This window comes from Geotrypetes seraphini, chromosome 10 (assembly GCF_902459505.1).
Source record: "Geotrypetes seraphini chromosome 10, aGeoSer1.1, whole genome shotgun sequence".
In the NCBI taxonomy this organism is placed as follows: Eukaryota; Metazoa; Chordata; class Amphibia; order Gymnophiona; family Dermophiidae; genus Geotrypetes; species Geotrypetes seraphini.
In genome coordinates, this window is record NC_047093.1 from 3,074,400 (window position 1) to 3,095,083 (window position 20,684).

The 20,684-nt window shown below is 44.0% G+C and overlaps 1 protein-coding gene across 2 annotated transcripts in view; it reads right to left on the minus strand.

Annotated features, from left to right (window-relative positions):
• Nucleotides 1–1,757: 1,757 nt before the first annotated feature.
• The window catches only part of SLC25A10 (solute carrier family 25 member 10), a 28,525-nt gene continuing 9,598 nt past the window's right edge, over nt 1,758–20,684 (minus strand). For both annotated transcript variants that reach the window (XM_033961335.1, XM_033961336.1), the window contains exons 4-11: nt 8,844–8,892; nt 7,416–7,457; nt 6,193–6,236; nt 5,026–5,096; nt 3,883–3,975; nt 3,703–3,780; nt 3,528–3,584; nt 1,758–3,128 (exon numbers count right to left, since the gene is read on the minus strand). In XM_033961335.1, coding sequence (XP_033817226.1) covers nt 3,027–3,128; nt 3,528–3,584; nt 3,703–3,780; nt 3,883–3,975; nt 5,026–5,096; nt 6,193–6,236; nt 7,416–7,457; nt 8,844–8,892 — 536 coding nt within the window. In that variant the 3' untranslated portion in view covers nt 1,758–3,026. The remainder of the gene's footprint in view (nt 3,129–3,527; nt 3,585–3,702; nt 3,781–3,882; nt 3,976–5,025; nt 5,097–6,192; nt 6,237–7,415; nt 7,458–8,843; nt 8,893–20,684) is intronic.

Genomic DNA, 20,684 nt, shown 5'->3' on the forward strand with positions numbered 1-20,684 from the left:
CGAACTGGCGAGGTGGAGGATGAGAATGTTAACCACAGAAAGGGAGAGGGTGGTTTAGTGGGAAGGATGAGACGGGGACAAAACTTGGACTCTAGCCTCATTTGCACAAGCCTTAAACCTTTTCATTAAAGTAGAAAAAGGGTCAATATTTTGTACAACTAATGTTTGTAAATCACAAAATAAAGCCTTCCATTTTGATCTGCTTTTGGTACAACCTTCCCACTTGGCCACTCCTCAGTGCCAAGACACAAATCATGCCATTTAACTTGAGTTCATTTAAATCCAACCGCAGCTGCCAACTGTCTAAGATGTATTAAGTTTTAACATATTGATCGTAGCATTTTGTAGATGTCGTTCCATCTAGTTGGAGCAGCCAATGTTTAAGGCTGGTCTCAAGCTTTCAGAGAATGGCCCGAGGACACAGTTTCTCCCTGTCCCGCAGGGATCCAATAGAGGAGCCTGATTCAGGGAAAAACATTTCGATTTGATTCAGCTTATTGAATCGATTCTCCCTCCTATCCCCCTGTGCGGCAGCTTTCCATCCCCCCCCCCCCCAAGGGCCTCCAAAAGCAGCAGCAGTGGATGGCTTGCAGATGCAGAAACATGATGGCAGATAACCGATTACACAGTAGAGGGAAGCCCTAGAGGGGAAGGCTGCGAACAAGCCTGCTCTGATCCTACGTCTGCTAGCCTTCTACCACCACCACTTTTGCTTTAGGAGGCCCTGCAAGTATTAGGCCTCATATTGGGGGGGGGGGGTGGAGTTGTTAACTGAATGAGCAAGTCTGATTTGGGGGGAAACGAATCAATTCGAATCAACTCACCAAAGTGAATCGGGCAACACTAGTATCCAACCTCATCTCATTCTCTATTGGCTAAGTTCAGTTTCAACTGGGGCAACAGACAGTCAGACAAGCAGGCTGAGACTTGGGCCTGGATTTCAGGTGGATCTGGAGGGAGTCAGCGTAAAGTGGCTGCTGATCACCCTTGCAAGGTCTTTAGAGGTGAAACTCCAAAGTAACTGACCCTCCCTAGACTACAGCATCCCATCTGCATCTCAGCAGACAAGGCACACTCATACAGGAGGGAGGACTGGAGACCTGCAGAGCAGTCTTTAAACTCTGACCAATGCCATCCTTCTAACTTCCAGCCACGAATGTAGATCAGAGGAATCCTGAAAAGGCAGAAGGTGGCCATTCCTAACCTCCAGAGCACATCTGACAGGTCTCCCCTCGAGATGCTCCCAATTTGTTCTTAGTCCTGCCCAAAGCAACAAATATTAGTTGGCAGTAAAATTCAGTCCAACTTGCATAGCAGAAATAAGAACAAAGAAAAGAAACTCCCTCGGAAAAACTGAAACCGCAATGCATCCCAGCCAGAGAATTATTTGCAAGCTATATGTCTCCATGTGCGTGTGTATGTCTTGTGTCTGTGGTGGTTTCTGGGAGTAGAAGCGGCCTAGGGGGTAGTTCTTGAGAGCGGGGGGGGGGGGGGGGCATTGTAAAAAGGAGAAATTCCTTTACTTGTTACAAGTTTCAAGGCTACAGAACCTGGAACTCCTTCTCCCACAGAAATACACTGGGGGGGGGGGGGAAGGCTCATTTCTTATGGAATCTGCGGTCCCATTTGACCCATTTTTGAACTTAATGAATTTGTTTTCTCCTTTTTCCCACATGCCAAGTTTCATCCTAGACCCTTTTTCTATATTTCTTTCTAACTTTCATTGGACAGATTAAAAAGGAAGATAACACAAGAAGTGAGTGGTCCAGTTATCACTTTTATTATTCTGTTGTCTTTATGTAAAACATATCAAATTAAAAAAAACCCAAAAACAAAACCACACCACCATAATTGTCACAAGTTTTTAAAGCTGTTTCCAAGGGACTCCCAAATCATAAACAAGCCCCCAAGGAATAGAGGTCTGGTTCGTCCATGGTCCATATATCAAGGAGGAGATCCTGGTGTAGGGCCTGTGTCAGGTCGAGCCGGCACGAGCTGATGCAATGAGAGACCACTGCAAGCAGCCACAAGTAATGGTTCCAACTTAACAGATCCGCTTAGCCAAGAAGTGGCTTGAATTAAGTCCTGCAACATCATGTGACATGATCATAATTACACAATTAGCAGCCGTGTACTCGGAAAGAGAGATCAGCAAAGCAACTCCCATTTCTCAGAATGGCGGAGCTCCAAGGAATGAAGCTCTGGTGGACGGTAAAGAACTTTCTAGATTACCTTTCCTCTAATCACATCTTAACATGATTGCCAGAGATCTGACAGAAAAGTTCTCCCCAAAGACCCGTTTCAGAAACCAAACTTCCTAATCAGACAGGATGAGCGGCATTTCCTGAGGCCTGGTCCCAAATTCCACTCGACTCCCCACACGGAGCGATGCAGGAGAGCGGCACGTCACTGCCAATTCTCTGCCACTTAAAAACACAAGTCTTCTATGTGCGAGGGTCGTCTGAGCTGCAGAGACCACCAGCACCAGCTATTCTTGGTTTTGACCTAGTATCAGATTTTAAGGAACATTAGAATCTATCGGGCCTGGAGCGGATCCCCGTTATGCAGTGAACCCATCTACAGAGAGAGACCACCAACAGTGCCATTCCCATGACATTCAGGTGGCCCACCTCAGCCAAGGGGCACGATAGCAATAACTCTGAAGAGATTAGGTCAGTCAGACAAACTGCTCCCCCTCCCCCCATCACCCCACCACCTCAGTAATTGGAACATTGATAGGTTGGCAATAAAGATAATTCACCAAGAAAAAAGAAAAGGTTTCCATTCTGGGAAAAGTCTGTGCAAGGGAATAAGTCCTAATTGGACTGAGGGGGGAGGGCAGAGAGACACAGGAAGTCCTCCAAGGACAGAATGCTAGGCGTTCCCATCCCGCCCATCTGAGGCAAAGATAAAAGGCTTCAGCGCATCCCAGTTCAAGAGGGAACGTGTGGAAGATGAGTGGCCCTCGCCAGCAAGCACACGCCTCTACAGTATGTGATGCCTCTGGATGGAAAAGCCCTGTTGTATCAGGCCAGCACTTTGATCCCAAAATGTTTGCGCAGCTGTTCCAGGAAGATGAAGGTCAGCACAGTATGAGGGACCAGTCGGACACCAGCAGGAACGAGACCCTGAAACAGCAGAACAGAGAAACACCAGCTATTCCAGGAGCTAGTGAACACAGAAGCTGGCAAACCTCCACACCCTCTTTCTTTATTTCTCTGCCATTTTTCTCAAATGCCCTCTTGGCCCTGGAGGCACCACACAGAAAGCAGTAAACATCCTATCAATAAAGCAAACCATAAAACTTAGCAGCTATCAGAAGAACCAGGCAGACTCTGAATCGAGTTCATCAGTTCATCCACCATTTCACCTCAGCCTGACCATTAACTACGCGTCTGAATGTTCAATATGGTCAGAGGCCCATCTTTCAAAAGATTAAAGTTCATCTACAATCTAATATTCCCAGGAAACGCGTTTCACAGGAAGAAAAGCATTCGGTAGTAGGTGGAAGCTGGATAGATCCTTACCTTGTAGAATGCCAGAGGCCCCAGTTTGGCAGTTTCTACAGCACAGTGAACAACTCCCTGTTCAAAACACAAAATAAACACACAGTTGTCGGGTTGTCCTGCACATGGGAAGAGCTGTGCAGTTTTGCACACATTTGGTAAGACACAAATCGTGTATGTGGAAGCCGACACTCACTTTGTATTCACCTTTGGAGTTCATAAGACGGGTTTTGAGTACATCCAGTGGCTGGCACAGGAATGTAGCACACCCACCCTTAACAGAAAAGGACAGATCATGTTAGTAACTCCACATCTCCCCCCCCCATCCAGCAAGGGTTCATGAGATTAATCGCCTCCCCCATAAACATGGACTTACAGCAATGAAACTGGCCAAGAAGTGGGTGAAGATGTTGTCAGAGAGGAGGCCTGTGGTGAGAACCAGCTGCTTGGCCTGATCGTAACAGGAGAGCTGCAAAGGGACAAACAGACATCAATGGTCACCAGATTATTCCTTCATCTGCTCCTTTCCTGTTTTCACATGGAGTTACTTTCTAAACTTCTTTCAGTATATGTACACCGCTTTGGCCCATGTGTTGGATAAAGCGATATCAAGACCCACCCACAGAACACAGTAAGTAACAAAGGCACCCTAAGCTATTACACTAGTTAAGAGCTAGCAGGTGAGTGCTATAAGGGATGATAAAAAGAGCCATCAAGCCCAACAGTGGCCAACCCAGGTCTCAAGAATGGCATGTGGACTTCTTTTTAAGGAAATTATCCAAACCTTTTTTAAACCCTGCTAAGCTGAGGGTTTAAGAAAGGGAGTTGGATGGGAAGATTCAGATGCTGAGCCACCATCCAGCAAAAACACTGCACACAAGGATTCTTGCTGGTACCTGAGGTATGGCATAGAAGCTGGTGCCTCAGTATTTGGTACCCGACACTCTGATGTCCATCAAGAATAAAGCATTACTGACATTTCAATCTCAACCCCAAGGGGACCGTCACTGAGGCCTTGACTGCTATTTAGGCCCACACATGGGATATCTCCATCAGAACATTTTTCTGACTCCAAATCTGATCAGTCCTGAGGGAATGAATATGGACTTGTGGTCTGGACATGACAGAGACCATTCAATTTTCACCATCACAGTCTGTCTCTTACTCAACCCTGTTCCAGTCCGGTCCATCACCTTTGGTGCCACCCCCAGGCTGCTCACGACATTTAAGAGCATCTCATTCAGGACTGGATTAACTAAATATTTTTTTTGAAGAGGAACATTTGTCCTTCTGCAGTCCCACAAAATCATTCCTGTTTCCAAGGATCTATTTAACCAGATCTTTCAGCAGTCCTGTCAGAACCTCTCTGAGTTTCTTTTATATTCCCAGATGAAACTAAGCTCTGGGGTCAGATGGTTTCATTTGTAGCTTTGCTTGTTCACCATTTACAGAACAGAACATTTATACTGAAGTATCTAGTTCATTCCTACCATGGAAGGAGAAGACATGCTCAACCCACCTGTCCTACAGTAACCAGAGCACCTCGAGATGAAGCCATTGTAGCTCCTGAGAACAATTTCTTCAGACCCTCTGAGGGAAGAAAGAATACCGGACAGTGGATGAGAGACCAATTGGTGCAGTCAGACTGCTCAACAGTTCTAGCTAACACTACCTTCCATCTGTTATCCAAGACCCTTCTCTCTCTTCTTTGGTCCTTCATCATTCTGAGTCCTTCGGTAATCCTGATCAAAGATTCTTCTGTCTATCACGCCTGCATTTAAAATTATAACCCACCACCCGGCCAGCAAAGAAGGTTGTCTTGTTAACTCAAAACCCTGATCACCTTTATCAAGTTTATTTAAATTTGATAAATCGCTTATTACATATTAAGCGAGTAACATTAAAATATAAGATACCAATACTAATATCTTTTTTGGTACATGTTATATATTACACATCTGTCCAGCTTTCTGGGTTTTGTTTCATGTGGTTATGGTAGGATGTTTCCTACCTTGGTTTCTTTTATTGGCAATGATGTCTGAACTGTATACCTTTTGTTATTATCTTCTTCATATATTGGACATTGTTGCCTTGTACTTTATATATGGTAAAAATTTAATAAAGATGATTGAACTAAAAAAAAAAAAATAAGATAGATCTAGAGTTCATTATACAGCTTTAAAAGGGGTTAAAACAGACTGACAGAACAGACAGACTCAGATACATAAGGGAAAGGAAGAGAAGACAGTTACATTATTGATATTTTTCATAATTGGGAAGAAAAGAAAAACCAAATAATGGAAAAACTTTCAATTTTGCTCTTAATGGAGCAAATACCATGTTCTTACACATTGCCGAAGCCTGTGAAAATATTTATTTGTCTTAAGGTAACTGTTTATAAATAAATATAACTTTTTCCTCCGTTTTCTTCAGGGAACACAATGGCAGTGCCTTAAGCATCGTGGGGGGTGTGTGTGGGGGGGGGGGGGATGGGGGGTGTTGCAGCCGTTTCCCCGACCTGACAAAGGCATGAGCTCCAGAATTGAAAACGGGGTCTCATTGATGACCCAGACAAGCACAATCACCCCTTTTTCCTCCTTGTCAAAACACTTTCCTTGTTTATTTTTCATATATTCTGCTTCTGCAAAGGCAGAAAAACATATGTGCTTGCAAAGAGTCTCCTTACCTTCCCGCAGAACCCGATACAATCCGTCCAGCGCATGCGTGTAGCTATAGATGAGAAAAACAGTGGCGCTGTAAAGAAGAAACCCAGTCCAGCGCGCCATCGCCCTAATTCACCCAACCTGGGTCAGTGCTGTGGAGTGGGAGGATCCATTTCTCCACGGGACGGGATCTGTGCGATTATGGATGCATGATGGGGAAGATTACATGAACACACACTTCAAATGCATATCCAGCAAGATGACATGCATTTCCAAGCACCAGAGTTTGTGTGTTTGGGGGCCTCCCCCCCATCATGCCCGGACTGAGTGATTCTGGGTCTCTGCAGTCCCAGGCCGGAGAGTCAAGGGGACAGAGCAAGCCCATGCCCCCAAAGCTCAGTGAAATCTCCACCCCCAAAGCTCAGTGAAATCTCCACTCCCCAAAGCTCCACCCCCAAAGCTCAGTGAAATCTCCACCCCCAAAGCTCAGTGAAATCTCCACCCCCAAAGCTCTACTCCCCAAAGCTCCACCCCCAAAGCTCAGTGAAATCTCCACCCCCAAAGCTCAGTGAAATCTCCACCCCCAAAGCTCCACCCCCCAAAGCTCAGTGAAATCTCCACCCCCAAAGCTCCACCCCCAAAGCTCAGTGAAATCTCCACCCCCAAAGCTCCACCCCCCAAAGCTCAGTGAAATCTCCACCCCCAAAGCTCCACCCCCCAAAGCTCAGTGAAATCTCCACCCCCAAAGCTCAGTGAAATCTCCACCCCCAAAGCTCCACCCCCCAAAGCTCAGTGAAATCTCCACCCCCAAAGCTCCACCCCCAAAGCTCAGTGAAAGCTCCACCCCCAAAGCTCCACCCCCAAAGCTCAGTGAAATCTCCACCCCCAAAGCTCCACTCCCCAAAGCTCCACCCCCAAAGCTCAGTGAAATCTCCACCCCCAAAGCTCAGTGAAATCTCTTCCCATCTTTTCTCTCCTTACTCCCAATCAGGCTTTGTCACAATGAGATGCTTCCAAACACAGCACTGACACAGAGACACGTCTCTCTCTTAGCAGCAGAAATACTTTTCTAAGAACTTTACAATACCTGTCAGTTCTAGCGGATTACAAAAGAATTGGTCTGGGCAAACGCAGTGAAATTAGAAGAAGCATTAGGGACTGGGGTTATATTGAGAAGGTTAGTTTGACTTGACCAATATCCTGAAGAACTTTGCCCTGCTAGGCTGCCCACTCCTGAAAGACTTACTTTCTTCTTAGATGAGCTGGAAGTTTCATGTCATTCTGCATCCTAGAACAAAGAAAACAAAATCAGGACATTTCCACCCCTAGGGAAAGCAGCTGAAGGCAGGGAGGGAAGGCAGCAAGACCCCCAGGAGAAAGCCTGAAAGGGTATGAGTGGTGCTGATAGATGGAAGCTGAATGGGGCAGTTTCGGTTCTATTAGGCCACACAGTCCCTTCAGACGAGAGAACTGCATGGGACAAAGGACAGGATTCACTAACCTGCCAGATCGGGCTTGATCCGGGCAGGTCCGACCAATTCAGAAAACAAAAATATGCAGATGGGGGGGGGGGGGGGGTGATCGGAGGAATGCCCCCATCTGCCTGCATGGCTCGCGCATGCGCAGACCCGTCCCAGCCGCGACTTTTTTTTTAAACTTTAAACTTTTGCAGCCCATGGGTTTAACCCACAGGCTTGCACAGGCAGTCGGGGCAGTGCTGTTACATGCAGCAGCCTTTTCCCGCCTTCTCTTCAGTGCAAGCCCATGGGTTTAAAGCAGAAACCCGCGGGCTGGCACTGGGGGGAAGGCGGCAGAGCCAGGACATGTCAGGCAGGCAAGCCCAGGGGTGCAGGACCGCGAGAGCCGGGGCAGGCAGAGCAGAGAGCAGAGCAATAGAACAGGAGAGTCGGAAGGACGTTTTCAACTGCTCCTCAGCAGTCGCTTCTTCCGATGATCAGCCAGCCCTGTCAGATGTGAAATTTTGTGTAGTGAACAGCGTCACTGTCCAATTTGCATGCGTTTCTCCTCATTTCCAAGCACGGATTCGAAGCGGATCGCAGGAGAGGTAAGTGAATCAGACCGAAGGGAAATTTGCTCGTTAAGGGGTCGCAAACCAATCGGTTTGCTTAGTGAATCTAGCCCAAAGTTCACCCAAAGGAACCCTTACCTCAGCCCCAACAGCTTCCCATGTGTTTTGGGATAATATTTACTATTTAGCCTCAGTCTGCCTCTCTCCATGTTCCAAGCTTCATTCTGGAGCCACCAGAGATTTTAACTACACTTTCAATGGAATTCCTCTGTAAGACATGGTACCCTAAGTCCCTGGACGACGCTGAACCCCATTTTAAATTCTGACAGAGGACTGTAATTTCAAGACCCTGTTGAATGACCACCAGAGACTCTATTGTTCAAGGGTCAGAACCTCAGGCTGCAGCCTAGGGGATCTCCCTCGATGTCATGAATTCCAGGTTGCTGAGAATAATGCACAGTTTCAGTTATAGAAGCAGCTCAGGATATCGGCTCTCACTGGTAGCACCTCAGAGTTGAACAGCTCAACACCACCACCTGCTGCTTCTAGAGGGCATTGCAGGGATGATGGTACAGACATGGAAGCCCCTGGGCATATGGAAAAGGCCCAGAGAGAGAGATTGAAGACAAAGCTTTTCTCACTGACCTAACATTCACCATGTCTGCAGGAGTCCCCACAAAGCCACCAGTGAAACCTGAAACAGAAAGATCACAGCAAAATTAATTCCTAAGGTGACATTAACAATAGCCAGGTTGTTTGATTTTCATTTATTTATTTGGATTTATTAACCACCTTTTTGCATGAACAGATTTCCCAAATCAATCCTTAGTCCTGAGTATTCTGGATTATTGTAATGTTATCTATTTTGCAAGTTACATAGAAACATGATGGCAGATAAAGGCCAAATGGCCCATCCGCAGCATCCACTATCTCCTCCTCTCCCTATTGGCTAAGGCTCTTAACATTTGCATCTCCTCTCCCTATTGGCTAAGGCTCTTTCAACCTCCATTGTGAGGTCATAGAGCTTTATGGTTATAGAAACATGATGGCAGATAAAGGCCAAATGGCCCATCCACAGCGTCCACCATCTCCTCCTCTCCCTATTGGCTAAGGCTCTTAACATTTGCATCTCCTCTCCCTATTGGCTAAGGCTCTTTCAACCTCCATTGTGAGGTCATAGAGCTTTATGGTTATAGAAACATGATGGTAGATAAAAGCCAAATGGCCCATCCAGAGCATCCATTATCTGCTCCTCTCCCTATTGGCTAAGGCTCTTAACATTTGCATCTCCTCTCCCTATTGGCTAAGGCTCTTTCCACCTGTATTGTGAGGTCATAGAGCTTTATGATTATAGAATCATGATGGCAAATAAAGGCCAAATGGCCCATCTGCAGCATCCACTATCTCCTCCTCTCCCTATTGGCTAAGGCTCTTAACATTTGCATCTCCTCTCCCTATTGGCTAAGGCTCTTTCAACCTCCATTGTGAGGTCATAGAGCTTTATGGTTATAGAAACATGATGGCAGATAAAGGCCAAATGGCCCATCCACAGCGTCCACCATCTCCTCCTCTCCCTATTGGCTAAGGCTCTTAACATTTGCATCTCCTCTCCCTATTGGCTAAGGCTCTTTCAACCTCCATTGTGAGGTCATAGAGCTTTATGGTTATAGAAACATGATGGTAGATAAAAGCCAAATGGCCCATCCAGAGCATCCATTATCTCCTCCTCTCCCTATTGGCTAAGGCTCTTAACATTTGCATCTCCTCTCCCTATTGGCTAAGGCTCTTTCCACCTGTATTGTGAGGTCATAGAGCTTTATGATTATAGAATCATGATGGCAAATAAAGGCCAAATGGCCCATCTGCAGCATCCACTATCTCCTCCTCTCCCTATTGGCTAAGGCTCTTAACATTTGCATCTCCTCTCCCTATTGGCTAAGGCTCTTTCAACCTCCATTGTGAGGTCATAGAGCTTTATGATTATAGAATCATGATGGCAAATAAAGGCCAAATGGCCCATCTGCAGCATCCACTATCTCCTCCTCTCCCTATTGGCTAAGGCTCTTAACATTTGCATCTCCTCTTCCTATTGGCTAAGGCTCTTTCCACCTGTATTGTGAGGTCATAGAGCTTTATGGTTATAGAAACATGATGGCAGATAAAGGCCAAATGGCCCATCCGCAGCATCCACTATCTTTTCCTCTCCCTATTGGCTAAGGCTCTTAACATTTGCATCTCCTCTTCCTATAGGCTAAGGCTCTTTCCACCTGCATTGTGAGGTCATAGAGCTTTAGGGTTATAGAAACATGATGGCAGATAAAGGCCAATGGCCCATCCGCAGCATCCACTATCTCCTCCTCCTCTCCCTATTGGCTAAGGCTCTTAACATTTGCATCTCCTCTCCCTATTGGCTAAGGCTCTTTCCACCTGCATTGTGAGGTCATAGAGCTTTAGGGTTATAGAAACATGATGGCAGATAAAGACCAAATGGCCCATCCAGTAACCATTATCTCTTCCTCTCTCTAACAGATCCCACGTGCTTATCCCAGGCTTTCTTGAATTCAGACACAATCTGTTTCCACTACCTCTTCCGGGAAGCTATTCCGCACATCTACCATCCTTTCTGTAAAAAAGTATTTCCTTAGATTACTCCTAACGTCATCCTATGCCCTCTCATTTCAGTTCTTTCCATTTACATCATACCTCTATCATATCTCCCGTCTCCCACCTTTCCTCCAAAGTATACAGATTGAGATCTTTAAGTCTGTCCCCATATGCCTTGTCACGAAGACCACACACCATTTTAGTAGCCTTCTTCTGAACCAACTCCATACTTTCTATATCTTTTTGAAGATGTGGCCTCCAGAATTGTACACAATATTCTAAATGAGGTCTCACCAAAGTCTTACATAGGAGCATCGATACCTCCTTTTTTCTACTGGCCATACCTCTCCCTATGCAACCTAGCATCCTTTTAGCTTTCGCCATCACCTTTTCAACCTGTTTGGCCACCTTAAGTCCATCACATACAGTCACATCCAAGTCCCACTCTTCTGTCGTGCAAATAAGTTCCCTCGGGTTTTGCAGCCCAAATGCATGACCTTGCATTTCTTAGCATTAAATTTTAGCTGCCAAATTTCTTCAAGACCATTCTTCAAGCTTCACCAGGTCTATCTTCATGTTATTCACACCATCCTGGGTGTCTACTCTATTACAGATTTTTGTTTCGTCCGCAAAGAGGCAAATCTTACCTGACAACCCTTCAGCAATATTTATAAAAATGTTAAAAAGAACAGGCACAAGAACAGAACCTTGAGGCACACCACTGGTAACATCCCTTTCCTCAGAGCGATCTGCATTGATCACTACCCTCTGTCGCCTTCCACTCAATCAGTTCTTGACCCAGCCTGTCACTTTGGGACCCATCCCAAGGGCACTCAATTTATTAAGTTTCAAGTTTATTAAAATTTTGATGTAAACGCAATATCAAATATTTTCAATGCGTATCCTATATAATAAAAAACTAAGCGCACGTGCGCACTTAGGATTTCGTATTGCCTGCCGCTGTGGTGTGTGATCCATGGCAGCCAACCCAGCGGCAGGGAACATTCTGGCCACTCCCCTCCTCCCGCCCTCACTCACCCTCGAAGCCAGGCAAGCTCTCTCCCTGCCCATGTCCTCGGCAGGGAACACACCTCGGCCCTCACTTGCCGCCGCTGCTGCTGCTGCTGATCCTCCTGTAAAGAGCAGCCTGCGATGGTGGCCGGCTTTAGCGAACCTCGCAGGCCGCTCTCCAACTCGGTAGCACGTTCCCTCTGACGCGATCCCGTGCGTCAGAGGGAACGTGCTACTGAGGCTGGAGAGCGGCCTGCGAGGTTTGCTAAAGCCGGCCACCATCGCAGGCTGCTCTTTACAGGAGGATCAGCAGCGTGAGAGGAGCCACCGCCAGCACTTTTAAAGCTTAAAACAAAAACCTTCGGCCGCAGCAGGCCAGCCCGCGGGAAAGGAAGGGGGAGGGGCCGAACGGAGCAGGCCAGATAGCAGGGAGGGGCCGAATGGAGCAGGACAGCTCAAGTAAGAGAAGGGAATTGCTTCACAGGGACCTGGAGGGGAAGGGAAATATCACTGCTGCTTCTGCAAAGGAAAGTGGGGGGGGGGGAGAGAGAAGGGAATGGGGGGGGGAAATGCTGCTACTACTTCACAGGGATCTGGAGGGGAAGGGAAATATCACTGCTGCTTCTGCAAAGGAAAGTGGGGGGGAGAGAAGGGAATGGGGGGGGGAAATGCTGCTACTACTTCACAGGGATCTGGAGGGGAAGGGAAATATCACTGCTGCTTCTGCAAAGGAAAGTGGGGGGGAGAGAAGGGAATGGGGGGTGGGGGAAAATGCTGCTACTACTTCTACTTCACAGGGACCTGGAGGGGAAGGGAAATACCGCTGCTGCTTCTGCAAAGGAAAGGGGGGGGGGGAGATAGACAGAAAGAATACAGACAGACAAAAGAGGCCAGGGAGAGAGACAGACAGAAATAAAGACAGACAGGGGACCAGAGAGACAGACAGAAAGAAAGACAGACAGACAAAGGGTGCCAGGGAGAGAGACATAAAGAAAGAAAGACAGACAGGCATATATTCTAGCACCCGTTAATGAAACGGGCTTAAACACTAGCAACAATGATAATTTTAGGGGACAAGATAAAACAATTTATACCAATAAACATACAATTGATATACATACTAGATAGTGATACATAAGGAAAGAGGGGGTGAACTACAATTATTTAAGGAATAGAAAAACATTTAAGGGGAAACAACAAAATAAAACTAGGTCTAAAAGTGAATAGGAGAGATTGTGACCTTTATACAGATCTGGTTAAATTGAATTGTTTAATCCTAAGATTGTCTGTGTGGAACACTGTCAAAGGCTTTGCTAAAATCTAAATACAACACATCTAATGTACATCCTCTATCCAATTCTCTGGTCAACAAGTCAAAGAAATTGATCAGATTTGTCTGCCAAGTCCTGCCTCTAGTGAATCCATGTTGCCTCCGGTCCTGTAATCATTCACTGAATTCCAGAAACTGCTCTATTCTGTGTTTTAAAAGTGTTTCCATTAATTTACTTACCACAGCCTGTAGTTCCCTACTTCTTCCTTACTTCCACTTTTCTGTAGAGGGACCCCATCCATCCTTCTCCCTATTCTAGAAAAGCATTGAAAATATTAGCCAGAAGAACTGCCAGAACTTCCCTAAATTTCTTCAGTACCCTCGGATGTACCCCATCCGACCTCATCGCTTTATCCACCTTTAGTTGAGCTAGCTCCTCTGAAAATCTACCAAACCTCCATCCCTATTTGCGTTTGTCTTCTGTGGTCCTGCTCCTGGCGCTTCGGCTGTGAATATATTGTCCAATTTCATACAGTCATGCTAAATAGTTTGCCAAAATATTGGTGACTAGATTGGCTAAGACCCTGCAACACTCTAAAAGAGGAATCCAGGCTGATTTTGTAAAAGGCCACATGGTCAAAAGGTCACATGGTCTGGCAATGTGGCAGAACTTAGCTAATGTCAATTCCGAGTCTTACAGAGTTTATATGACGCAAGAACAACTCTTGACATACCACTATTTTGAAAATGTCATTTAGGAACTAACTCTATCATGCTTTCTGGGAACAGTTGGACAACATCATTTTTCTGGGATGGGTTGTGTATCACATTAGCAGCATCTCAATATAACCCTTACCCCTTGGCTTCAGACATCCTAAAATACCTAACCTGGAAGCTTCTCTTAGCGCTACGTTCTCGCCTTGTGTTCTGAGATAAAGTGAACGTGATTCTTCTGAAAACCCACAATATTTTACATGAAATCTACCAATTATTCCACGTTTCCTCCACGCTCTGGACTGCATCGATTAGACTTCACAGCCCCTGTCAGGGTAGCCTGGAAACTTCTCAAGGTGTCACTGCTTAGCTGAACACTGCAAGGGTACACCAGAGCACTTGCCCACCTTCACTCACTCGTGGTCAGGAAATCTGCAGGACCTTCATCAGGGTTTTGGAGCACGCAGCCTAGTCAAACCAACACATCTCTTTGCTGGGAGGACACTGGCTTGTGGGATCGGTCTTTGTTTGTAATTATTTCATGAGAGAAGGATTTCTTTCCTAATTGACGAGTTATAAATATTCATAAACAAAATACATCTAAGGCACGAAAACCCTGACCATTAAGGCAATCTTTAAATTAAAAAAACAATGAAATTATTTGGCTAATTGTGAATGTCAAGTACTGCTTCCATGTTTCAGGTCTGTTTGTAAGAACTGTCAAAAGGCCTTTTTGCACAGACTGAAGAGCTCTGGCTGTGCAATTCAGACAAACATTTACAGACGGAGCCTGGAACTTTAAGCTTCAGTCCAGTCCAGTGGTCCTCAACCCAGCCAGCCAGGTTTTCAGGAAATCCACAATGAATATACATGAGCAAGATTTGCAGAGCAAGAAGGCAGGACATGCAAACGTCTTTCATGAGGAAAGCCTGATGTGCCCCAAGGACCGGGTTAGGACAGAACCCCTGGTTACCAGCCCAAAGAGAGGAGAACAAAAGTTCTTTCTCAGGATTTCATAAAACTCAAAGTCACCCAACTGCATTCCTGCCACTGATGGCAAAAGATGCAGCAGGAATGCGTTTTTAATCTCAGCACAAAGTGATCCACTGATGTGCCTGAAGCTAAGTCTCTCTCTTAACCCCTAAAACATACGGCTTAATCTTCAGACTTCAGGGGGGGAGAAGGTATCTGTTTCACTGACCGTCAGCGCTCCCCAAGCCAGGATGTGGTAGGTTCTGCAGTTCACTCACATCCTGCTTGTTGATAAAGAAAGCAGAGCTGCTGACCTGCAATGGGGATTCTCTATGAAGAGCAGGTCAAAATCAGGTCTACAAATCCTCCCACCTTCAACGCTATTTAACTAGACCGAGGGGCTGTGCACAGCTGCCATGTGTTTCCCAAGTCGGTTCTGGAGTAAAAACATAAGAATAGCCTTACTGGGTCAGACCAACGGTCCATCAAGCCCAGTAGCCCATTCTCACGGTGGCCAATCCAAATCCCTAGTATCTGTCCAAAACCCAAGGAGTAGCAACATTCCATACAGAATCTCAAAGAATAACAAGATTCCGGAATCCCAGAGAATAACAAGATTCTAGAATCCTAAAGAGTAGCAACATTCCATAGAAAATCTCAAAGAATAACAAGATTCCGGAATCCCAGAGAATAACAAGATTCTAAAATCCCAAAGAGTAGCAACATTCCATACAGAATCTCAAAGAATAGCAAGATTCCGGAATCCCAGAGAGTAACAAGATTCTAGAATCCCAAAGAGTAGCAACATTCCATACAGAATCTCAAAGAATAGCAAGATTCCGGAATCCCAGAGAGTAACAAGATTCTAGAATCCTAAAGAGTAGCAACATTCCATATAGAATCTCAGAAGTAACAAGATTCCGGAATCCCAGAGAGTAACAAGATTCTAGAATCCCAAAGAGTAGCAATATTCCATACAGAATCTCAAAGAATAGCAAGATTCCGGAATCCTAGAGAGTAACAAGATTCTAGAATCCCAAAGAGTAGCAACATTCCATACAGAATCTCAAAGAACAGCAAGATTCCGGAATCCCAGAGAATAACAAGATTCTAGAATCCTAAAGAGTAGCAACATTCCATAGAAAATCTCAAAGAATAACAAGATTCCGGAATCCCAGAGAATAACAAGATTCTAAAATCCCAAAGAGTAGCAACATTCCATACAGAATCTCAAAGAATAGCAAGATTCCGGAATCCTAGAGAGTAACAAGATTCTAGAATCCCAAAGAGTAGCAACATTCCATACAGAATCTCAAAGAACAGCAAGATTCCGGAATCCCAGAGAATAACAAGATTCTAGAATCCTAAAGAGTAGCAACATTCCATATAGAATCTCAGAAGTAACAAGATTCCGGAATCCCAGAGAGTAACAAGATTCTAGAATCCCAAAGAGTAGCAATATTCCATACAGAATCTCAAAGAATAGCAAGATTCCGGAATCCCAGAGAGTAACAAGATTCTAGAATCCTAAAGAGTAGCAACATTCCATATAGAATCTCAGAAGTAACAAGATTCCGGAATCCTAGAGAGTAACAAGATTCTAGAATCCCAAAGAGTAGCAACATTCCATACAGAATCTCAAAGAACAGCAAGATTCCGGAATCCCAGAGAATAACAAGATTCTAGAATCCTAAAGAGTAGCAACATTCCATAGAAAATCTCAAAGAATAACAAGATTCCGGAATCCCAGAGAATAACAAGATTCTAAAATCCCAAAGAGTAGCAACATTCCATACAGAATCTCAAAGAATAGCAAGATTCCGGAATCCCAGAGAGTAACAAGATTCTAGAATCCCAAAGAGTAGAAATATTCCATACAGAACCTCAAAGAACAGCAAGATTCCGGAATCCCAGAGAGTAACAAGATTCTAGAATCCTAAAGAGTAGCAACATTCCATATAGAATCTCAGAAGTAACAAGATTCCGGAATCCCAGAGAGTAACAAGATTCTAGAATCCCAAAGAGTAGCAATATTCCATACAGAATCTCAAAGAATAGCAAGATTCCGGAATCCTAGAGAGTAACAAGATTCTAGAATCCCAAAGAGTAGCAACATTCCATACAGAATCTCAAAGAATAGCAAGATTCCGGAATCCCAGAGAGTAACAAGATTCTAGAATCCCAAAGAGTAGAAATATTCCATACAGAACCTCAAAGAACAGCAAGATTCCGGAATCCCAGAGAGTAACAAGATTCTAGAATCCTAAAGAGTAGCAACATTCCATATAGAATCTCAGAAGTAACAAGATTCCGGAATCCCAGAGAGTAACAAGATTCTAGAATCCCAAAGAGTAGCAATATTCCATACAGAATCTCAAAGAATAGCAAGATTCCGGAATCCTAGAGAGTAACAAGATTCTAGAATCCTAAAGAGTAGCAACATTCCATAGAAAATCTCAAAGAATAACAAGATTCCGGAATCCCAGAGAATAACAAGATTCTAAAATCCCAAAGAGTAGCAACATTCCATACAGAATCTCAAAGAATAGCAAGATTCCGGAATCCCAGAGAGTAACAAGATTCTAGAATCCCAAAGAGTAGCAACATTCCATACAGAATCTCAAAGAATAGCAAGATTCCGGAATCCCAGAGAGTAACAAGATTCTAGAATCCCAAAGAGTAGCAACATTCCATACAGAATCTCAAACAATAGCAAGATTCCGGAATCCCAAAGAGTAACAAGATTCTAGAATCCTAAAGAGTAGCAACATTCCATATAGAATCTCAGAAGTAACAAGATTCCGGAATCCCAGAGAGTAACAAGATTCTAGAATCCCAAAGAGTAGCAACATTCCATACAGAATCTCAAAGAACAGCAAGATTCCGGAATCCCAGAGAATAACAAGATTCTAGAATCCTAAAGAGTAGCAACATTCCATAGAAAATCTCAAAGAATAACAAGATTCCGGAATCCCAGAGAATAACAAGATTCTAAAATCCCAAAGAGTAGCAACATTCCATACAGAATCTCAAAGAATAGCAAGATTCCGGAATCCTAGAGAGTAACAAGATTCTAGAATCCCAAAGAGTAGCAACATTCCATACAGAATCTCAAAGAACAGCAAGATTCCGGAATCCCAGAGAATAACAAGATTCTAGAATCCTAAAGAGTAGCAACATTCCATATAGAATCTCAGAAGTAACAAGATTCCGGAATCCCAGAGAGTAACAAGATTCTAGAATCCCAAAGAGTAGCAATATTCCATACAGAATCTCAAAGAATAGCAAGATTCCGGAATCCTAGAGAGTAACAAGATTCTAGAATCCTAAAGAGTAGCAACATTCCATATAGAATCTCAGAAGTAACAAGATTCCGGAATCCCAGAGAGTAACAAGATTCTAGAATCCCAAAGAGTAGCAATATTCCATACAGAATCTCAAAGAACAGCAAGATTCCGGAATCCTAGAGAGTAACAAGATTCTAGAATCCCAAAGAGTAGCAACATTCCATACAGAATCTCAAAGAACAGCAAGATTCCGGAATCCCAGAGAATAACAAGATTCTAGAATCCTAAAGAGTAGCAACATTCCATAGAAAATCTCAAAGAATAACAAGATTCCGGAATCCCAGAGAATAACAAGATTCTAAAATCCCAAAGAGTAGCAACATTCCATACAGAATCTCAAAGAATAGCAAGATTCCGGAATCCCAGAGAGTAACAAGATTCTAGAATCCCAAAGAGTAGAAATATTCCATACAGAACCTCAAAGAACAGCAAGATTCCGGAATCCCAGAGAGTAACAAGATTCTAGAATCCTAAAGAGTAGCAACATTCCATATAGAATCTCAGAAGTAACAAGATTCCGGAATCCCAGAGAGTAACAAGATTCTAGAATCCCAAAGAGTAGCAATATTCCATACAGAATCTCAAAGAATAGCAAGATTCCGGAATCCTAGAGAGTAACAAGATTCTAGAATCCCAAAGAGTAGCAACATTTCATACAGAATCTCAAAGAATAGCAAGATTCCGGAATCCCAGAGAGTAACAAGATTCTAGAATCCCAAAGAGTAGAAATATTCCATACAGAACCTCAAAGAACAGCAAGATTCCGGAATCCCAGAGAGTAACAAGATTCTAGAATCCTAAAGAGTAGCAACATTCCATATAGAATCTCAGAAGTAACAAGATTCCGGAATCCCAGAGAGTAACAAGATTCTAGAATCCCAAAGAGTAGCAATATTCCATACAGAATCTCAAAGAATAGCAAGATTCCGGAATCCTAGAGAGTAACAAGATTCTAGAATCCCAAAGAGTAGCAACATTCCATACAGAATCTCAAAGAACAGCAAGATTCCGGAATCCCAGAGAATAACAAGATTCTAGAATCCTAAAGAGTAGCAACATTCCATAGAAAATCTCAAAGAATAACAAGATTCCGGAATCCCAGAGAATAACAAGATTCTAAAATCCCAAAGAGTAGCAACATTCCATACAGAATCTCAAAGAATAGCAAGATTCCGGAATCCCAGAGAGTAACAAGATTCTAGAATCCCAAAGAGTAGCAACATTCCATACAGAATCTCAAAGAATAGCAAGATTCCGGAATCCCAGAGAGTAACAAGATTCTAGAATCCCAAAGAGTAGCAACATTCCATACAGAATCTCAAACAATAGCAAGATTCCGGAATCCCAAAGAGTAACAAGATTCTAGAATCCTAAAGAGTAGCAACATTCCATATAGAATCTCAGAAGTAACAAGATTCCGGAATCCCAGAGAGTAACAAGATTCTAGAATCCCAAAGAGTAGCAACATTCCATACAGAATCTCAAAGAATAGCAAAATTCCGGAATCCCAGAGAGTAACAAGATTCTAGAATCCCAAAGAGTAGCAATATTCCATACAGAACCTCAAAGAACAGCAAGATTCCGGAATCCCAGAGAGTAACAAGATTCTAGAATCCTAAAGAGTAGCAACATTCCATATAGAATCTCAGAAGTAACAAGATTCCGGAATCCCAGAGAGTAACAAGATTCTAGAATCCCAAAGAGTAGCAACATTCCATACAGAATCTCAAAGAATAGCAAGATTCCGGAATCCTAGAGAGTAACAAGATTCTAGAATCCCAAAGAGTAGCAACATTCCATACAGAATCTCAAAGAATAGCAAGATTCCGGAATCCCAGAGAGTAACAAGATTCTAGAATCCCAAAGAGTAGCAATATTCCATACAGAACCTCAAAGAACAGCAAGATTCCGGAATCCCAGAGAGTAACAAGATTCTAGAATCCTAAAGAGTAGCAACATTCCATATAGAATCTCAGAAGTAACAAGATTCCGGAATCCCAGAGAGTAACAAGATTCTAGAATCCCAAAGAGTAGCAACATTCCATACAGAATCTCAAAGAGTAGCAACATTCCATGCTACCGATCCAGCAGAGGCTTCCCCCATGTCTTTCTCAATAGCAGACTATGGGCTTTTCCTCCAGGAAATTGTCTTAAGAACATAATAGCCCTAACTCTTCTTCAAACCAGCTACGCTATCAAAACAGAGGTACCTGACCATTCTAGGGATTTAATTCTACCACCTTAATGGAGTACAATGGAGGCAGTCTATGCAAATCAAGCTCACGTATATTCATTGCGGATATCCTGAAACCTGCCTGGACCAACTTGGAAAACACTGGTCCTCGGGGACCAGCTGGCCAGTCAGATACCTAGCAGCATTCGTTTTACTGTTTGGGGATCTTGCCAAGGGCTTGTGATCTGGACTGGCCACTGTTGGGAACTAGATACTGGGCTTGATGGGCCTTGTTGTGCAAGAGAGATGTTTGACTGTCTTCTTGGTATGCAAATGTCTCGCATGCATATTCATTGTGGAGAGCCTGAAAACCAGACTGATCCATGGTCCTTGAG